Source organism: Lagopus leucura, unplaced genomic scaffold (genome assembly GCF_019238085.1).
Source record: "Lagopus leucura isolate 7727_CA_CO unplaced genomic scaffold, USGS_WTPT01 Super-Scaffold_1, whole genome shotgun sequence".
In the NCBI taxonomy this organism is placed as follows: Eukaryota; Metazoa; Chordata; class Aves; order Galliformes; family Phasianidae; genus Lagopus; species Lagopus leucura.
The window spans coordinates 42,464,076-42,482,546 of NW_024962250.1; the positions used below are offsets into that span (position 1 = coordinate 42,464,076).

The 18,471-nt window shown below is 51.2% G+C and overlaps 1 protein-coding gene across 3 annotated transcripts; it reads right to left on the reverse strand.

The window, feature by feature from the left end:
• Positions 1-6,163: 6,163 nt before the first annotated feature.
• Positions 6,164-15,543, reverse strand: LRFN5 (leucine rich repeat and fibronectin type III domain containing 5). Of its 3 annotated transcripts, XM_042872189.1 has the most exons (3): positions 14,139-15,543; positions 12,823-13,532; positions 6,164-6,575 (listed from the first exon to the last, which is right to left on the reverse strand). In XM_042872189.1, exons 1-3 carry the CDS (start codon positions 15,524-15,526, stop codon positions 6,466-6,468), a joined length of 2,208 nt encoding a protein of 735 aa, XP_042728123.1. In that variant the 5' UTR covers positions 15,527-15,543; the 3' UTR covers positions 6,164-6,465. The 3 variants fall into 3 exon arrangements, 2 of the variants coding, with proteins under 2 accessions (XP_042728123.1, XP_042728116.1); XR_006179117.1 differs by lacking the exons at positions 12,823-13,532; positions 14,139-15,543 and adding an exon at positions 10,818-11,348 and having other exon boundaries at positions 6,488-6,575; XM_042872182.1 differs by lacking the exon at positions 6,164-6,575 and having other exon boundaries at positions 11,344-13,532.
• Between the last annotated feature and the right edge of the window lie 2,928 nt (positions 15,544-18,471).

An 18,471-nucleotide genomic window follows, 5' to 3' on the forward strand; every position in this document is an offset into this window, starting at 1 on the left:
CGTGATGCCCTGCAAAATGTGTGCCAGCTGTGCTGGGACAGCAGCAGGCAGAAAGGCTGTCCCTGTCTTTGTGCCCCAATCAGCAGAAGGTTGGAACTCTGCTGCTGTGTGGGCAGAAGTAAGAAAACCTGAGCTGGTTTCTGAACAGAGCCCGCCAGCTGCTGCACCTGCAGAGCTGATGGCCATGCCCACGTCAGCTTTTGCCATTTCCTGCAGTGCTATCCCAGCAGCCTGACCAGGCACACAGTTTTCAGGGCTTAGAGCACACGGCACAGGGACTCATGTGCTATTGCATTTCACCGGCCTCAGAATGATAATCACAACGCCCAGGGTTAGAAGGGGCCCACGGGGACCATCCGATCCAGCTCCTGACTCCACATAGCTCTGTGGAGTAATGGAGAAAAGATATTGTACATTACATTTGTCTCTTACATGAGACAAATAAAAAAATGCATTTCAACGCCATTTAAAACGGAATTCAACGCAGTTCCACATCATCTTAGCAGCATCACAGTAACAGGAAGAGCAACACTGCATATTCCAAACCAGCGCTCCCTGCAGCAGTGCTTTGCAACGCAGTTACTCACCAGAGAGGGCCCTGTGTCTGTGCTGTGTCACATACAGTCCCCACTTAATGACTGCAAAAGTTTCACACATGCAGCCAGCGTGACGTGCAGGTGGGCTGCGCTGAGCTGCTGGGAGGGCTCTGCTGGGTCAGAGCTGGGGCATTCTAAGAAAGCTGCAAGTGTTTTTCTTTTGTTTATGTTGCTATTTTGTTGTTTGTTTGATTACAAAATTAACATTCTCTTAGGTGTTCACACAGCAGCTGATGCAGGAAAAATAAAAGCTCACTGCCCAGACTGCCCTGAACTGCCAGGCCCCTTCTCCCTCAAGATGCGGAATGAGATCAAAGAGTAAAACCCAGCAGGGCCACAAGAGAAAAACCCCTCATCCCAACTGTTCCAGACAGGGAAACCAGAGCTGAGCAAGCAAAGCAGCATTGGTTTGGCTAGGGGAAGCAAAAGGCTTCAGGCTGCAGTTCAGAGCTGAGTGCCAACCAGAACCAAGACCCCAGCAGCTGTACGGCCTCCCCTCATGCTGGGGAACAACAGAGACATGAAAGCAGGATGCAGGAAGGTTGAGCTGTTTTCAGCTTTGTGAATCATCAGAAGCTTAAGTGCATGAAGTAGCTTTCACACCAGTGCACAAAACCACACCGCAATGGAGCTCTGTCTTCCTACAGTCCATTAATTCCCCAAAAACCCAGGAGCTGAGTTGCATTACTGTAGAGAGCTCTACTGTCAGTAGTTCCCCTTTATGGGGGTAAGAGAGAATCTGAAAAAAGCTGTTCACAAAAGCCATGCAAAGTATCAGCACTAAACCTGTCTTTGTCTTTCTCTCAGAGGAGGCTGCCCAGGGCGTACCTCAGGACAATGACTCCTTTCTGCAGCCTGTCTTTTCCTCTCAGGGGAACAGATGCACACACATGTACACCTTTATGAGCAAGGATGGACCCAGGCACAGCCCCACGAACACACCCAAATACTGTGCTGGCTTTGCAACACACCAAGAGCTGCAGTAGCTGCCTTCTTTCATCCTTATTATTTATATGCCTGCAGCAGGTGCTGCTCGTTGGCTGGCACTGGGCTCATTGCACTTCGTTGCCCAAGCCTATCGTAAAAGCTAAACTTGAGATGTCTGCTTATGAGGGTTGTTCCTTCTCCTTTCCAGGTTTGCCCTTCTTTTGAGGGGAGAGGGGGAGAGTTTGGAGCCAATCTGTATAGCAGCACTATAAGAAGGGGTTTCAGAGGTGTTTCTGCTGGCTGTGCCCCGTTCCCAGGGTCTCCCCTGACACAGATGTTCTGTGGCAGCCACAGCCCCTTGTCTCCCTCCTCTGTCAGAGCACACTGTTTGTGTGGGCTGCACATGGTAACCACAAAGGCTGCGGAGCAGCATCACTGCTGGGCACGGTGATGTGCTGCCTTGGGACGCCCCAGCAGCGTGTTTGTCCTTCAAGGAAATGGCAAAGCTGCTGAAACTGAAATACAGTGTGATGATGGAGTGACTGAAACGAGAGGAGGGGTAAGCGTGTTCTGTGCTGTTCCTGATGAAGCAGCACACACCAGAGCAGGTGGGGGCTGGACATGTGGAATTCAATGAGTTTTAAAATTCCTTCAGGTTCTGGGACTTTGAAGGTCAGACTTTTTTTAGGGATGAATACTCCAGATTGAGGAAAGAATGGATGTTTCAGAGCTGTACAACTACTGTAACTCGAAAGTTTGTGCATAGGTACAGCAGTGGATACTGTAACTTGAAAGGATGACATTATTTCTAATATAACGGAAAAATAAGGGGCTGCAAGATCATTAATCTGCTGTGAGATGTCTACGCCAGGCACTGACAGCAGCATGCTGCATTCCTCCTTATCTTATCTGTCTCTGTAGCCTCCTTGGGAGCATGTTTGACATCTATCATTGTTGCCTTGTGTCAAAGCTGAACCAATCTGCCTCAGATAGCATGTATATATGAGAATTTAGAGATCACTTCTGGAAAGCGTGTGGAATCTCAGAAGGTGCCCAGGGGTTGAAGGCTTCCCACTGCCCCAGCACCGCTGAGCACCGCAGCTGGGGGGAGCACAGGCACACAGCTGGCAGCGCCCACTGCCTGCACCCAGCAGCCACACTCCACCATGCTCCAGAAGAGCTCTGGTCCACCTCCCTTGTGTGCTGTCCATGCCTTGGGAGCTGCAAGCCCTGCTGGGAATTCTCCACGTCTGCTTGGCTTTATTCCCAGATCAGGCTGTTTTGGTTTTGTTTTTCATAAAATTACCCATATTAAAACTGTATGTTTGATCTCTTGGTTTAAGTCTTCATCACCGCAGGAAAAGGAGCTCCTCGTGTCTGGTGTCAGTGAGTTGCAGTTGTGGCAGCTGAAGAGCCACCTTCAGTGCGATGCAATATTGGGCACATCCACTTCAATGACAGCAAAAAAACATGGGGAGCTGTTTCCACATTCCCATACTGTTCTCAGAGTTCTCATCACTCATTTGGTCAAAAAACACTTTTGAAACATGTTGAAGCTACCCATGGCAGAGGTAGGAGGTGGTTCCTGCCTTCCTGTTCCCTCCTGGGCCATGAGCTGGCCCCAGGCCCCTGCAGGGATTGCTCTGCCGGCTGCTGTGCTGGGGGGACAGCTTGGGGGCCACCTGAAGTGACCCCATGGCTGCAGCTTTGAAGACATCAAAAAATATGAAAAGGAAAAAAAAGTCAAATGTTGTTCGAAGAGTCTGCTAAACTCAGTCTTGTTTAATACTAAGGAAGCACCCTCAACACCCACAGCTGCTCTCCTCAGAGCTGTGTGCAGAGCTGTGAAGGTGACGCTGTCGTGGATGCAGCAGGATGGAGGCTTATGAGGAGGGGCATAAGGAACAGGAGGCTCACAGTGCAGAGCAATGCTCCCAGGGGCACTTCTGGCCCATGCTGCAAACCAGCTGTGAGCCGACAGGGCCACACCATGGCAAGCAGAGCTGCACCCACTCCCTTGGCAGCAGCACACATGTGGTGGGGCATAAAGGAAGAAGGCCTGTGCCCATGCAAGGGTACAGCTTGAGGCTTCAGCAAGTGATGTGCACGTGGAGCATGGCTAATGCAGACAGGAATCCCTGCTGCAGATCTGCTCCAACCTGGGCTGCCTGCAGACAGTCCTGAGCTGCTCAAAGGATTCCTTTTTCTCCGACTACAAATTTTTCTTCAACTCATTTGTCTCCCATTGAAAAAAAAAATAAAAACAAACCAAGACACAACAACAGCTGAACAGGACTGTGGTAGGTCTGCAGATTTCTGTGAAAGAAGAGTTTACTTCCTGAGCAGCTCTCCCTGGGGCACCACTGGAGTGCAGGAGCTGAGCACAGGCACCAAGGCTGCCACCGACCATCCTCACCTCAGGGTGCTTTGGGCAGCGGTGATTGGGCTCACTGAGGGCTGCGTGCTCATCTCTTCTACCCACTCTGATTTCCACTGCTCTTCGGTGGCTGCAGATGCATTGTCCTGACCATGTGCTTCTGCTGATGCACTCCTTGCTCTGCTGGGCAAACGTGGCTGTGAGCAACGGGGGACATCAGGGGTCCCTGCAGCCCATGCCCCTCAGCCCACGTCCCACCACCCACTCACACAACAGCAGATACAGGCAGCATTGGCCAGGGCAGCACCTGCTGGGAAAAGGCAGTGCTGCTGGCGGCCCACTTACTTTGGGCTTTCTCAGCAGCATCTGTTTGACTCTTCACTAAGCATCCAAATCCTATCTTTTTTCAGCAGGCCATCTTTGCCTGTTGGTATGATGCTATTCCTCTCCCCTTATTGTACGGGTGGAATGCCATTAAGCCATCCGTGCTGAAGCTGTCCCCTGTTGTTGGTCCAGCAGCAGACTGCTGATGACAGCGTGCAGCTGGCACACTCTGCTCCATAGACGTTGTAGGTATTTTTGCAAAACCTGATTCACAACCTCAGCAAATCTGACCACAGTGACACACAGATTTCTAACTAATACTGAGCTGACAGGTGGAACTTACCTTGACAATTAATTAAAAGGACATAAAAAAACATCAGCAAGGGAAAAGCTGCTCCACTATGTGCATGAAAGCTTGAAATTGAAGTCATCAAATAAGAGTAATAACACAACATTAACTGGAAACGAAATCCTGAGAGCTGATACAGACTTTGCAGGAAGAATGTTGAGCTTGTTGTTTTATAAGGGCTAAAACATCTCTGCAGCCCAATGCAGAATGTCCAGAGGAGGAAAACACCTCTCATTCCTTCCCTGAATTACATTGCACTCTGCTGGGCTGTCCTGCAGCCTGGGCTGCCATCTGCTTCCTGGGGGGAAAAGGCAGCGGTGCTGCAAGGCTGGGGAAGCACCTGCATCTGCAAGGTGTGAGCAGTTGTGAACTGTTTTCATCAAACATATTTTTGAAAACTGGTTTGTTTGGGGCTCCTCCTTTTCCAGAAAACCCAACTGCTCTGTTGTATGGGAACAACTGAATCACAGCCTGAACCTCTGATTGATCACCTGAGGTGAGCACTGAGTCAGCCACAGGAGCACAGGTGAAGGCAATTCTCCTGTGCTGCTGGAAGGGGTGAAGCCTGGCTGCAGCTCTCCTAGACCCATTTAAGAGCTGACTGCCAGTGGGGAAGGATCTCTTCTGGAGATCCACTCTACTGGAGTTTCCTATGTGAGCCCAGGATAGGGTGAGTGTCCTTTTCTGTTCTAGTACAATAATTGCATAAGCCAAGCTCTCGAATATAGTAATCATCTGTATATTCATTGGTTGTACATCCGTGCATTACGATCACCTGTTGTGAGTGTAATCCATATAAATTCAGGCTGAGGCTGTGTGCAGTGCTAGAAAAACCCCAGACAACTCGAGCTGCGAGTCTAATTCCTGACCACGCTGCTGGGTGTCCCCTTAGCACATCCACACTGCTTTCCTGCAGGGTCCTGCCTCAACCATTGCCCCTGGCTCTGGAGGCCAGACCCAGTGTCTCCTGCACATCCCCAACCCCAGGGTGAGCCCTGTGTCCACTGCTCAGCCTGGCAGCTTCACAGCCCAGCCAAGGGCCTTCAACCTGCCCCAGACAGCCTCATACAGAGCCCACGGTGCTCTGGGGGCAGCTTAGGGCAACATGGGGAGATGCAGCTGTCCCTGTGTGACAGCTGCTGCTGTGACTGATTGCTGTTGTGAGCCTTGGGAGGTATGGCAGGGCAGCAGAGCATGGGCAGCAACATCAGTGGCCCATTGACAACGCACACAAACAGACCAGCTGTCCTGCAGAAGCCACGCTGAAGCTGGCTGATGAGTTGTGGTGTTTGCAGAAGTGACAATGATGTCTGGAAGCCATGTAAAACTCTTAGTGAGAGGGAAGGAAAGCAAAGCTCTTGATCCCATTTGAAAAGCAAGATGTGGATGGGAGCAGCCAGCAGTGCTGCACAGGACTGGCAGGGGCTGCAGTGCTATGGGTGGGAGGGCTGCAGCTCTCCGCTCGGCCCCCGGCTGCCCCCATGCTCCAACCCCACAGTACAGGGCATGGCTGGCACTGCAGGAGTGTGCAGTGCCAACACCCGGCCGCAGCAGGCATCGCTGCCCCGAATCAGCCCAGTGCCAGCTCCGTTGTAGTAAAACATTTATTTGTTACAGTGATGTAAGCTACCATGGTTACAGTTTGTGAAGTCACCACTGGCAACGTTTGACACAAGCGGTACTGCAGCTGTTGCCACCCAAGTTTTCATTGTTAGTTTTATAAAAACCTCAGACACCAGAAAAAAAGGTATTTAGACTGAATGTGGCAGATGGAAGATGGGGAATCTGTGAGCTGGGAAGGAATGTTTGTCCAACACTGCCGACCTCCACAGCCTCCTGGCCTCAGCTGTGACTTGAAGAAATTGTCTGGGCAGTGTGAGCACGGTGTGGCATCAATCCTTGGTGCACTGGGATCGCTTTGTTTTCTGCCGCATAACCACATTGGGGCAACTGCTTTCAGGGAGTGGAGCAGTGTGGGTGTCCTTCAGGTCAGCCCCAGCTTCTGTGCAAAGAGAGAACAGAGACAGTGAGGGTAACCCACAGTGCCCAGCGCCGTGCTGCAACCTCCAGACAGAATGACTGACACAGACAGACGGACGGACAGAGGGACAGCAACACCCATGGCAAGGAATGGGAACATTCAGTTCTCCAGAATTAGAGAACTCCTGACTCCCCACAGGCAAAGCCCTTTTCTACGACAGTGTTTTCACCTCTTTGTGCAGTATTGGAAGTGGCACAGAGGTGAAATACCAACATGAAGCAGTGGATGGGCACGAGCCCAGCGTTGGCCCTTGCCAGCCTTACATGCAAGTGAAAAGTCACCATGCACAGAACGTGTAGCGTGTGCCCATCTGTCCCTGAGCAGCCACACTGTTGGTCTTGTCCCATGGGAGTGTGGGGACCTGCAGCTCCACTGAGTGACTGCAGCCCTGCACCTCGCTGCTGCCGGCCCCGCGGCCCCACTTACCTCTCAGCACTGGAAGCAAACCACAAAATGTGGCCATGGCTTGCTGCAGGACACAGCTCTCCAGCTGTTTGCAGCCATGCACCGGGGCCTGCAGGACTCCCTGCCCACCACCCTCTGCCCAAGTGAGCATGGGGAGAAGGGAGCTGCACTGGAACCATGACTCTTTTTCTCATTTTCCTGTCCAAACTGAATTCCCGTGCAAGATAGGCACATGCACACATCCCCATGATGCAGGGAGACCCAGGCAGCTCCAGGTCCCACGCTCCCCTGGGCTGCAGTGCTGCTCTGTGCCCAGAACGCGCTGCACTCAGCAGTTGCCTGTGTGGCTCCACAGTATCAGGACGTGCTGTGGCAGCATCTCCACATCACTAACAGCCCCAGCAGCTCCCAGCAGGTGTGTGCACCCCATACACAGTGCACAGTGAACATTCTCCTTGCCTGCCTCACTCTGGGTACCAACGGAGGCAGAAACAGAGGAACGCCACCATTCTCCATCTCAGCACCACTCCTGAGGGGCCCTGCAGGGCTCTGCAGGCCAGGGGGACCCAGAGGTGCCACCAGCCCTTCCCAGACGCTGGAAGTCCCGGGTCAGCACTGAGCCAGTACTGACCTGTCCCTGCCGGCAGACTGGTAACAATCCACATGAACTGATATCAGCTGTCAGCAATCTGAAGGCTGATACTAACCGAGTAACAACTTCGAATGACCTGGCAGACGTGGCTTGTTCCAGCATGACAGAGGCAGTAGAGCTTGTTCTGTTTATTTTCATACAGACAAAGCTTCAATCTCGTCTCTCTGCAGCCAACAATTTGCCACATTTGCTTTTTTCTTTTTTAGATTCTTTCCTTGCAAGCTAAGCTTCCTTTTTGCCACAGCATCAGCCTTCAAGCCTGGCTCTTGTGAATAAATCAATGGCATTAGCACTCACTATCAGCAAGATCAGAAAGCTTTGCCTTTTGGCTCACATTACTGATGCAAAGTGTGGGTGCTTTAACCCATTCCAGACCCCATACCCTGCACACTTGTGTCCCATCCATGCTGCCATGAAAGCAACGCCACGACCACATCCAAGCAGAAACAGAATACGGCACATTTGTTCTTATTTCCAGCGCTGCCTTTGTCCAACATTCAGAGCATGCATGCACAGTGCAGCACAGCTTGGCAGCAGGCCTAGAGCCACTGTCCCCGCCTGCCCTGCAGTGCTGCTGTTCCTGCGTGCCCTGGGGATGTGCCAGCGGTGACAGTGCTGCAGTGCAATACTTACCTGGGGCTGCCACTGTGGGTGCAGGCACCCTGCACAGGTGAGGCAGCACAGCCACGGTGCTGATGCTCTTTTAGCAAAGCACTGATGCTCTGGCTGCTAACGTTAGTTTCATAGAGGAAAAGGGTTTCTGCGTACAGGAAGACCATTTTCCTTTACAATGATGGTATGCGGCCACCTGCATCACACTGTAACAAAAGAGCACGCTTGTGCATCTGCACAGAGGGCAGGAGATGCTGCTGCAGCACTCAGCAAGTGCAGGGGCAGCTCAGTGCAATCCTTGTATCTGTGTCACAGCCAGTACTGAACTAAAAGGCATGCAGAAAAATGTCTTCAAAGAGAAAGCATTGGATGCATGGTTTCAGTAAGCAGGACCCTATTGATCTTGCTGTGATTTGTTGTTTTTTTTTTTTCAAACCAGAACTTTGACCTACCTTAAAATTACTTCCTAAATTACCATGGGAGAAGCATTGTGTTACTCTGTTACAGCTGCTATTGTTCCTTTTAGAGAGTGAGCGCACATCACTTGTTACAACAGCACCTTAAAGGAACAGGACAGTACGTTTTCTTGAGATATTGTAAGTCTGACAAATGCTGCCACTCTGCAAGCAGTACCTCCAAGGCTCCAGTTTCTCCCAATTAGTGAGAAGCAGTAGTAAATGACAGCAGCTGTGACATTACTTCTGCTTGTTGGGTCAATCACTGAGGATAAACCCCCACTGCCTCTCTGCATAGCGCCTGCTGCAGCTCGGGGTGCATTTGCAGATGGTGCAGGAAGAGCCACGCTGTGCTTCTTCAAGGATACGTGAGCAGCATTTGCTGGCAGCAGTGGGACACGGGGACAGGCGGCTGCAGGACACACAGACACAGGGACAGCTGGCTGTGACAGAACTGTCATCCACCACAGCTTGGGCTGACGTGACTCAGAACTGCAACACACAGGCACAAGGTGGTGACCAGCAAAGTTCTGGTGTACTCTGAGAAATGCCAACATCTCTGTGCTGCACGGAGCAGAGCTCAGCCCCCAGCAGCTCCACAGGGTCAGTGATGGCTGCAGGAAACCACTGGGCCCGGCGCTGGCACTGCTCCACACACGACTGCTGGAGGGGCTTCACCACAGGAGAATGGGAATGGGCCCTGCCATCACCTGCTGCTCCTGCAGGGCTCTGTGGGATGCGTCCCTATGGTGACACACAGCAAAGCCCCCGTGGGACAGCACTGCTCTGCAGCACTGGGGGCATCGCCCGCCCCACACTCGTCCCCATGCCCCAACGCCTCTTTTGCTCATTACTGCAGATCTGCACTGGTGCCTGGGGAGAGGTTTCCAGCAACCAGAGCACGTTGGCAGAAATAAAGCCACATTTGCACCCAGAACTGAACAGTACCATATATTCACCGTCAAGAACATGCCCAGAACATCAGCAGAAAGGCAGCACAGAGAACAACTAACACAACCAGCTTTTCACCCAACAAAACCCTGCTTCTCCATCCAAACATAACTTGAAGCAGCCCTCTTTAACAGAACGAGTGTGTTTTCGAAAAAGGGTTAGGAGTGGATTTAAGAAATACGTAAGAGAAAGCGTGTGTCAGAAATCTCAGTACAAATAAATGAATTTCTGAATTTTCTTCTCCTTGCCTGGTGCTTGTGAAACACAGAGACCCTCCCACAACCAAAGTGTTGGTGACTGTTTTCATAGAGCACGAGCAGCAGGGTGCTGGTCAGGATGCTGCACACTGCCTTGGGGTGCTGCACACTACATCAGGGTGCTGCACACTCACTCGTGCAGCCCAAAGGGGCTCATCTCAAGGACAGCAGCTCCTGGCTGCCCACTCCCCTCCCCAAGGCCTTCCCTGCATGACAGTACTGTGTGACCACAATGGGGTAAAGCCACATCTGGGATTCTTACATGAGTGTTTTGGTTTCCAAAGAATTAGAAAACTTCCAGCACATCACTGAACAAATATTTCAGTGTCACTCTTCTGATCAAAAGATACCTTGGCACTTTTTTCTGCATCTATCTGCTACAGCTCTGGTTTTGCAGAACAGAAAGGACAGATTTCCCCCTTTCCAAGGCTTCCCACACTTGGAATGAACCAGGCCTGAACATCCCGCTGTATGTTCACCCCTGTGGCGATGGCACAGAACCAACACCCCGTGCACACCCAGGGGATGCTCCTCTCCGATGTGAGCAGAGCCCTAAAGCCACCCAGGTCTGCAATGTTAGCGCAGAGTTAAACAAAACACGGTGACATATGGTCCTTCTAAGCTGCTTATACAAACGTACTGCAGATAGATTACTCAGCTTCAGCATTTAGAAAATCGATTCCTTTGAGTAAGAAATGAAAAATATAAAAATAACCCCCCCCCCCGAAGCTATGAACAGTTCAGCACTTTCACAAGACATCAGACACGCGTCCAGTTTTAGACAACACACAAAGCATTTCCATTTGATGTTTTCAAAACGCACAATTAGGACAAGTACCTCAGCAGAGCACACGGAAAGGTGCCTCCTTACCCATCGTAAGGTGAAGGTACCGGCTGCAGACATCCAGCTCCTCCAAGGACCATTACCCCCCTTTGCCCAGCTTCACCATGCCTTCACTTTCAACCTTCCATAACTTGGACTCTGGCGGTGCGCTGTGAGCCTATTTCTGTCCGTATGCCCCCCTCTAGAAGACTGCGGTCTTCCAGAGAAATCTGGAGGGATTTCTTTTTAGCTTTTCCAGCAGGAAACGGGCAGTTCTAATTTTGGTGCTTCATTTCCTTTCTGGTCTCTGTACTTCCAAAGGGAAGAAAAAGGGCTTTCTAAAAAAGAAACAGCCTCTTCCTTCCCTGTGCTTTCCAGCCCGCCTCCAGTTCCCGGCTCCTGCAGCCGCTGGAGCAAAGCACAACCACGACCTGCAGGCTCTGCACACCCAGCCCTGAGCGCAATGCCCTGCAGGAGACAACTCTCCCACACCGGCCCTGGGGCCCAGCACTGCATGTGTGTGTGTGCCTGAGAGCCAGAGCACCTGCACACAGCTGCTGGGCTGTGCTTCCTTCAAGCACAAGCACGCAGGGTGTAAAATTTAACTGTTCTATCGCTTTAGTGGTCTCAAAGCCCATATAAAAAACAGCGTTTAGCATCTGAGAATGCGCTGAGACGGCTCAGTTAAGCTGCCTTTGATTTAAATGTGATGACCATATGAGTTTGATTAGTATTAATTTTCAAATTTTCTTCAGAATGAGCAGAGCAGCAGAAGTACATTTCTCACCCTCACAACAGGGGTGTCTGAGCTGTTACCACCTATTGCCATATGCTCAAGGCCGACACCGTGGCCTGACAGCGTCCCAGGGGCACGGAGCCAAGCAGCACATCACTGTTAAGGTGCGAACATCTCCCAGCCACCCCGCTGTGCGCAGGGACTACAGATGCAAACCACAGTGCCTACAGGAGATAGGCCCCTGCAAGCCTGGAATGAGCGAGGTTACTGCCCCCAGCGCTGCCCTTGCCTCTGCCCACTGCTGCCCCTCACTCCCCGCTGTCTCGAGGTGCTGGCACACACAGGAGCTCAACACATTCCATTTCCACATCGCAAAGCAGGGAGCCACCGATCAGGCGCCGGTCCTGTTGGAAGGGGTTCCCAGCTGTGGCACCGATACTGCGGCGGGGGACAGGAAGGGAGCAGCATCCCCTGCACACTGCTGGGCGCCCCGGGCAGTCACTGCCAGGCTGGCTGGGTGTACCGAGTGAGTATTTTATTTTACACAAGAGAACAACACAGCGTTGTTGTTTCTGTACAGCATCTGCCTAAAAACAAAGGCAACACCATTATCACGGAAAAGAAATATACAGTCTGACCATTTTAAAAAATATCATTTTACTGATTGATCCAGAAGTGGTTATTTGTTAGCTTGGAGGAAATTTCATTTCCTTTATAAAAGGCTTTTTCTGTGAAAACTCTCTCTTGCGTTTTCTGCTACCGCAGAACCAGGAAGCCAGTCCTAGAGCAGGGAAGGCACTGGTGCTGTTTCATGCTTTTTTTCACCCCTTAACCTTTTTTTTTTTTTCCCTTTTTTTTTCTTTTTAAACTCTGAATGTTGCCTTCTGTTTGGATACTAAATAAAACCAAATGGAAACTAAACAAAACCCCGTGTGCACTGGGTGGCTTATAGAGAACCCCGCATGGACAAACCATCACTCAGTGAGACAACAGTGGACTTCCGAATCCAATTCCCCAGGAGAGGGAACTTCACACAACGTTTGGCATTTTGTTTGTCAGAGAAATAAAAGGTAAACTTAAAAAAAAACCCAAAGGCAGGTCACACAGTGCTTTCCAATATCCACTCAGAGCTCGAGAACGTCGCTGTTCCGCCCTCCGCACCGGAGCGGCCCGCCTGCGCCAGCATCCCATTCATGGAGAGGCTGCGCCGGGAGCACAGCCCCGCGTCCTGCTGGCAGCGGCACAGCAGCAGCTCGCCGCCCAGTGACAGCCTGCGCTTGGCTCTGGACGTGGTGGCCGGCAAGGTGAGGAACTTACTTGGCTTGGATTGTGCTCTTTTGTACGTGGGGACCCCTTGGTCAGAGTCGGGGGGACGGCTAGCTAGCTGCAGAGCAGTGGAGTTATTTCTGTTAGTGTTTTGGGACTCGATACTCGTGGCAGCTTCGCTCTGCGGCTCGCTGCTGGGCTTTGGCCCCGGCTTCCGCTTCGGCTTCTGGGCAGCGGAGGCGCCGGCGGCCCACGCGTGAGGAGAGGGCGAGGTAGTGGTGGCCTCCGGGCCAGGGCTGGGCTCCGGCGAGGGTCCGGCGCCGTCGCCGGCGGCCCGGCAGCACTGGGCGGCCTCCTCGTGCCCCACCGCCTGCTTGGAGGCAGACTGGGACAGCGCCCCGCCGCAGCCCTGCACCTGGGCCCCATTCGTCTGCGAGTAAACGTTGCTGACCTTGGTGGCCTTGTGCTGCCCGTTGTTGTTGCACACCTTGTACCGGATCATGAGGATGATGATGAACACGAGCACCGAGGCCACGATGATCCCACCGATGATGATAATCATGGTCCCGCCCAGGAACTGGGACTGCATGAAGTGGCAGCGCACGTAGTCCTGCTCGGTGGTGAACTGCGTGCAGCCCACCACCCTGGTGGCGGTCAGCGAGGTGATCCCGTCGTCGTAGATGGCCAAGACGCACAGGTCGTACATGGTCCCAGCAGCCAGGTTGTTCACCAGGAAGGTTTTGCTCGTGGGAGGTATCATCCTGGGGGCGAGGACATCGGCGTTAACAAACCCGTGTTGCCGCAGCCCCCTCCCAGCCCTTCCCTGGCAGCGCAGCCCTGCCCTGGCGGCGGGCAGCACCACGCTCCCCCCACACAGCTTGTCTGGACAAAGCCCTTCCTGAGAGCAACTGTAGATGAAATTAAGAAAACAACAGTTCTGAAAGGTGTGACGGTTACAGCCCAGACTCAGAACAAAGCCACCCAATGCACAGGCCACGCATGCTCACTCCTCCCAAGCATCACCACCATGGCAGCAGGGTGTGCTTGCAGAAATGTGTTTGCAGGCAGCACCGTCCCCGTGCTGTCATTAAACTGAGCGCGTTAAGATCCACTTAGCTCATCTAACTTCACAATCCTTCTGCTAATCAGATTACTAAAGAGGATCAGAGGTCTGTTTTGGATTCTTTAGAAATAACCCAACCCGCAGCCATTTCCCAATCTGCATTACCCTCTCCACCAGCCAAGAGCCGGGCTGTGGCTAGGAGATGCAGGCTGACAGCCCTCCGAGGAGTGGGCAGCAAAAAGCTTGCACCAGCAACCAGTGTGGAGCAACAGGGGGGGGCTGGGCTGGGCTGGCCGTGCCATACCTGTACACCAGAGAGTCATCGTAAGTGCCATTGTACTGGATCTGGAACATGCGTATTCCAGGTATGTTTCTTTGAAAATTGAATTTCAGCAGAGCAGTAGATGATGTCGCTTCAGCAACAACCACCTTCTTGTCTTGGCTGACTTTTGTATCCCCATTGCTGCTGCTTGCATTGGAGCCTGACTTGGTGGATGTTGAGATATCCGAGGAGCCAGGGTCAGGCTCGTGGATGTGGTTAGTGCTGTTCAGCAAGTGAGGGAGTTTGATTATGTGCAGGTCCACCGTCTGTGTGGCTTCCCCTGCTGGGTTGGAAGCGATGCAGGTGAAAGAGCCCGTGTCCTTCACTGTTGTGATGAGGATGTCGAGGGTACCGTTGTCATACACCACAGACCTTGTTGCGTTAGAAATAAGTTTGCCCTCAGGTGAAATCCAATGAATTGCTGGCTCTGGATCCCCCCGGGCCTTGCACCTCAGCGCTGCCCTTTGGCCCTCCAGCACCCTCAGCTCGTGGGTGTGCCTGGTAATGAGAGGAGGTTCGCACAGGAACTCCTCCTCAGGGATCGACCAGAAGTACCGGCCCGACAGCAGCTGGGGAGAGGCACACGTCTCCAGGTCGTCTTCTCTGGAGAGCCGCCTCAGCCACAAGAGCTCACAGTTGCAATGCAAAGGGTTTCCACCAAAGCTTAACGCAAAAGTAGAAGGGCTGATAATTCCTGAGGTTGCCAGTACCTGAGCTCGCTGAAAGAGAGGGTCAGGTGGTAGCTTCTGCAGTTTGTTAGACGTGACGTCTAACCTGGTCATCTTGTGGAGATGGGAGAAGGTCCCCTTAGGAATATGATCAATCATATTGTGGTCCAGACTGAGGGTGTGCAAGCTAACCATCTTTTCCACAGCATCCCAGGGGATCGTTTCCAGGTTGTTGTAAGACAAATCCAATTCCTCAAGAGCTAAAACATCATCAAAAGCTGTGGAAGAAATAAGAGTCAGCTGGTTGTTGTTAAGTATCAAGTGATGAAGATTGGAGAGCCCACTGAACATGTCATTGGTGATCTTAGTCAATCGGTTGCTGTTCAAATGCAAAGCCCGCAAATTGCGCAAGTCAGCAAACGCGTGAGGTGTGATAAAACTGATTGTATTCCTGGACAGCGTCAGGTCCACCAGGCTGGTCATATTGGCAAAGTCTTTCCTCTTGATATTTGTAACAAAGTTGTCTGCCAGCCGTAATTCCACGGTCCTCCTGTCAATGTTTGGTGGAACAAATAAGAGCCCTTTCTTGGCACAAAGGGTCGCAAGGTTTGGAGACAAAATCTGACAAACGCAGCGCTTTGGGCAGATCTGAGCTCTCACTGCTATGCCAATGAACAGCAGAAACAAAAGCAGTTTTTCCATTGTAGATCAGGTTCACGAGCCTGTAAGGAAGAATAAATGTCTGTTAATGCCTGCAAGATCAGCAAGTATATCGTAACAGAAATCATAACAGAAGCAGAGGAAAACTGCCTATGATTAAATCACAGGTTCACAGAACAGAATTTCTGTCTCATCTCATTACCAGATGTCTTGCAACTGTCCATATCCTGACATGGAGGACAACTGAGATTGCTGTATGTATGCATACACACACACACACATATATGCACATATACACATCCATGTGCTGGTGGCTCTGTGCATTGCAGCAGTGGTGCCTCTCATCCAGCACCACCATTCCCACCACCATGCTTTAAACTGACACTCTGGCCTCATGATCTGGAGTTACTTTATGATTATGCCATTTACATACTGGAAAAAGGGATGTTTCACGTACGCTTTACTTGCTGAGCTGAAACCCTCAGCGACCTCTAAATCACGCAGTAGGTTTATAACCATTTCTACTGAACATTTAAGCTCTTAATGCTATTTTCAGAGTAAACCCAGAAGGGGCTAATTTTATGTCATTCAAAAAACAATAATGTGCACAAAGAAAAAAAAATATCAAGAAAGCTCCTGAAAACAGACACCTGAATAATAGTGGAATATGGGCTAATTTCAGAGCATTGCTGTTTCCCCTGATGCCACAGCAGCACCGCACTCCTATCCCAGAAACTCTGACAGTTCAATTATCCTTATCTTTTACATTGCTAGATCCAGGAACTGCACAGAGTATGAAAACAAGGGAGATAACAGACATGCCCAGAGAAGTTAAATGCAATCATCTATCAGCAACTCTGTTAAGAACTCCACAAGGGCTACGCGGCCCATTTCTGAGCACCCCTTTGCCACCCTGCCTCCACACACCAGTGAACCGACACAAAGCTGCAGCCCACATCTGCCTCCCTTCCAAGAAGTGAGATGTGGGCAGGAGCTGAGCAACACCGTGAGTTCTAGGAGTAAACACCTGGCTGCAGCAGGGCTGCACAAAGGAAATGAAACAGTCAGCTCCCTTTGGGACTGACAGAACTATTCGTATACAGAATACAGACACATCACAGAAGCACAGAATCATAGAATCACAGAACGGTTTGGGTTGGAATCTTGAATCTTCATGGATATTTAATGTCAAAATAATAATTATTTCTCCTGTTGTCCTGCCATCCATGATCCATCTATGCCATGAAAAAGTAGTTGCAGAAAATTGTTGTGAAGATGCCAGCCCCTAAAACTTGTCTATCAGCACCACTATTTTTTTCTTTTGCTAATACCTTTCCTGACTACCGATCCTAACCAGTAAGCCCTCATTAAAAAAAATAATAAAATAACATAAAAAAGAAGCCTTCAACCATCAGCTTTAACTTAAATAATGATTACATCCACCACTGAAGGCACAGCCTATCACTCCTGTAGTTTTGGGAACCATCCCAAACCCCCTGGTGAAATCCCACAACATATGGCTTCCTGATGAGTCAATCCATCCACGCTAACGTGCTGCAGGCTGCAGGCACTGCACTCCTGTGGCCCTACTGCCCCTCCAGCACTGCACAGCAGGGCAGGCACGGTGCCCCCTGGGGCTCCTCCCCGTGGAGATGGCAGCACCTGGATGGGGACTCCCAGCATCCACCCCATGTCTGTCACACGCCAGCAACACTTGCTGAAGACAATCCGTATTTATCTGACAACTGGAAGAGGATATAAAAACAAATTTCCTTTTTACAGCCAGCTGAGAGTGCAATTTGTGTGCTATACAATCCAACACGGCATCAATTTATATGGGACTCCTTCAGCGAAAACTGGCCATTCTTGGGCTGTAAATGCACCAATTAAATTGGTTCCCTTCCCCGTTATCCTCACGGGAGGCAGCCCGCTCTTGTCAGGAGCTGTAAACTTTTAGAACGAAACCTTTTGCACCTCTGCTGGGGACAATTTTTTGCATTAATTGCAGCAGAAAGCAAATCTCCCGGGCAGCATTTACATACATTTGCAGGGTTACATTCCACACCTCTTGTGTCAGCACTGTACACCAGCACGGTTCTGCAGGTGCAAACAGGACAGTTCTGACCCTGACCTGATCTGATCACAGAGCCCTGCAGAAGTAGCCTGCCCCATACACCCCTGAGCCTGCTGGGACCCCAGGGAGCCACCTCCCCAAGCAGGTGCCACTGTTCTAGATGGGATTTTCTATCTCACCATACATTTGGTTCACACAAACTCAAAACAGACCATCGACCACCAGAGGCCCTGGTCATCCTGGCTTGGGAACACCATCCTCGCTTAGATTTGCTAATACAACACCACTAATTTAGATTTGTAGCTGTGATTAAGGAAATGTGCTCAGCACTTCTCAGATTCAGCCAACACTGTTTTCAGAAGCAGGCAAAATTAAAACAAAGTCAGCAAGGTGCATTTTAACACTGTAGAGGGCAAAGCTTCAGACAATTCTGTAAGACTCAGTTGACACAGAGTCAGAAGCAGATACAAATTCACAGCCTGCACACAGTGACCTCCATTCCTATGCTGCCCAGCACCCTTCCCAGCACCCGGGCTGCCCACACCAGAGGGAACCAAGCCCTCCAACCTCCTGCCTCCATCCTCTGTAGAGCAGATGCAGTATCACACAGCTCTCCGGCTCAGTCAGTGGGACATGCTGTGCCGACGGCCCTCCATCACTCCTGGCGTACATGACACTGCAAATAAAATGCTGCCTCCCATGGCTGTCATGGGAGCAGGCACAGACCCTTCCTACCAAAGGTTTTTCACCCTTAATTAATGACTCAATGCTGGAACAAGGCTGCAGCTGCTCTCTGCCACTTTGTGGAGCCGGCACAGAAACTGTGGTGCTCCCACAGGGAGCTGCCTTGTCCCTTACCTACAGCTAGGACCAGAACTTCCCCACAAGTTAAAATCTGATGGAGGAGGGAAGG

Coding starts and splice junctions, on each gene's coding strand:
- LRFN5 (XM_042872182.1), bottom strand. CDS start 15,526: ATGGAAAAACTGCTTTTGTTTCTGCTGTTCATTGGCATAGCAGTGAGA. Junction 13,533..14,138: donor GATGACTCTCTGGTGTACAG/GTATGGCACGGC, acceptor CCTCGCCCCCAG/GATGATACCTCCCACGAGCA.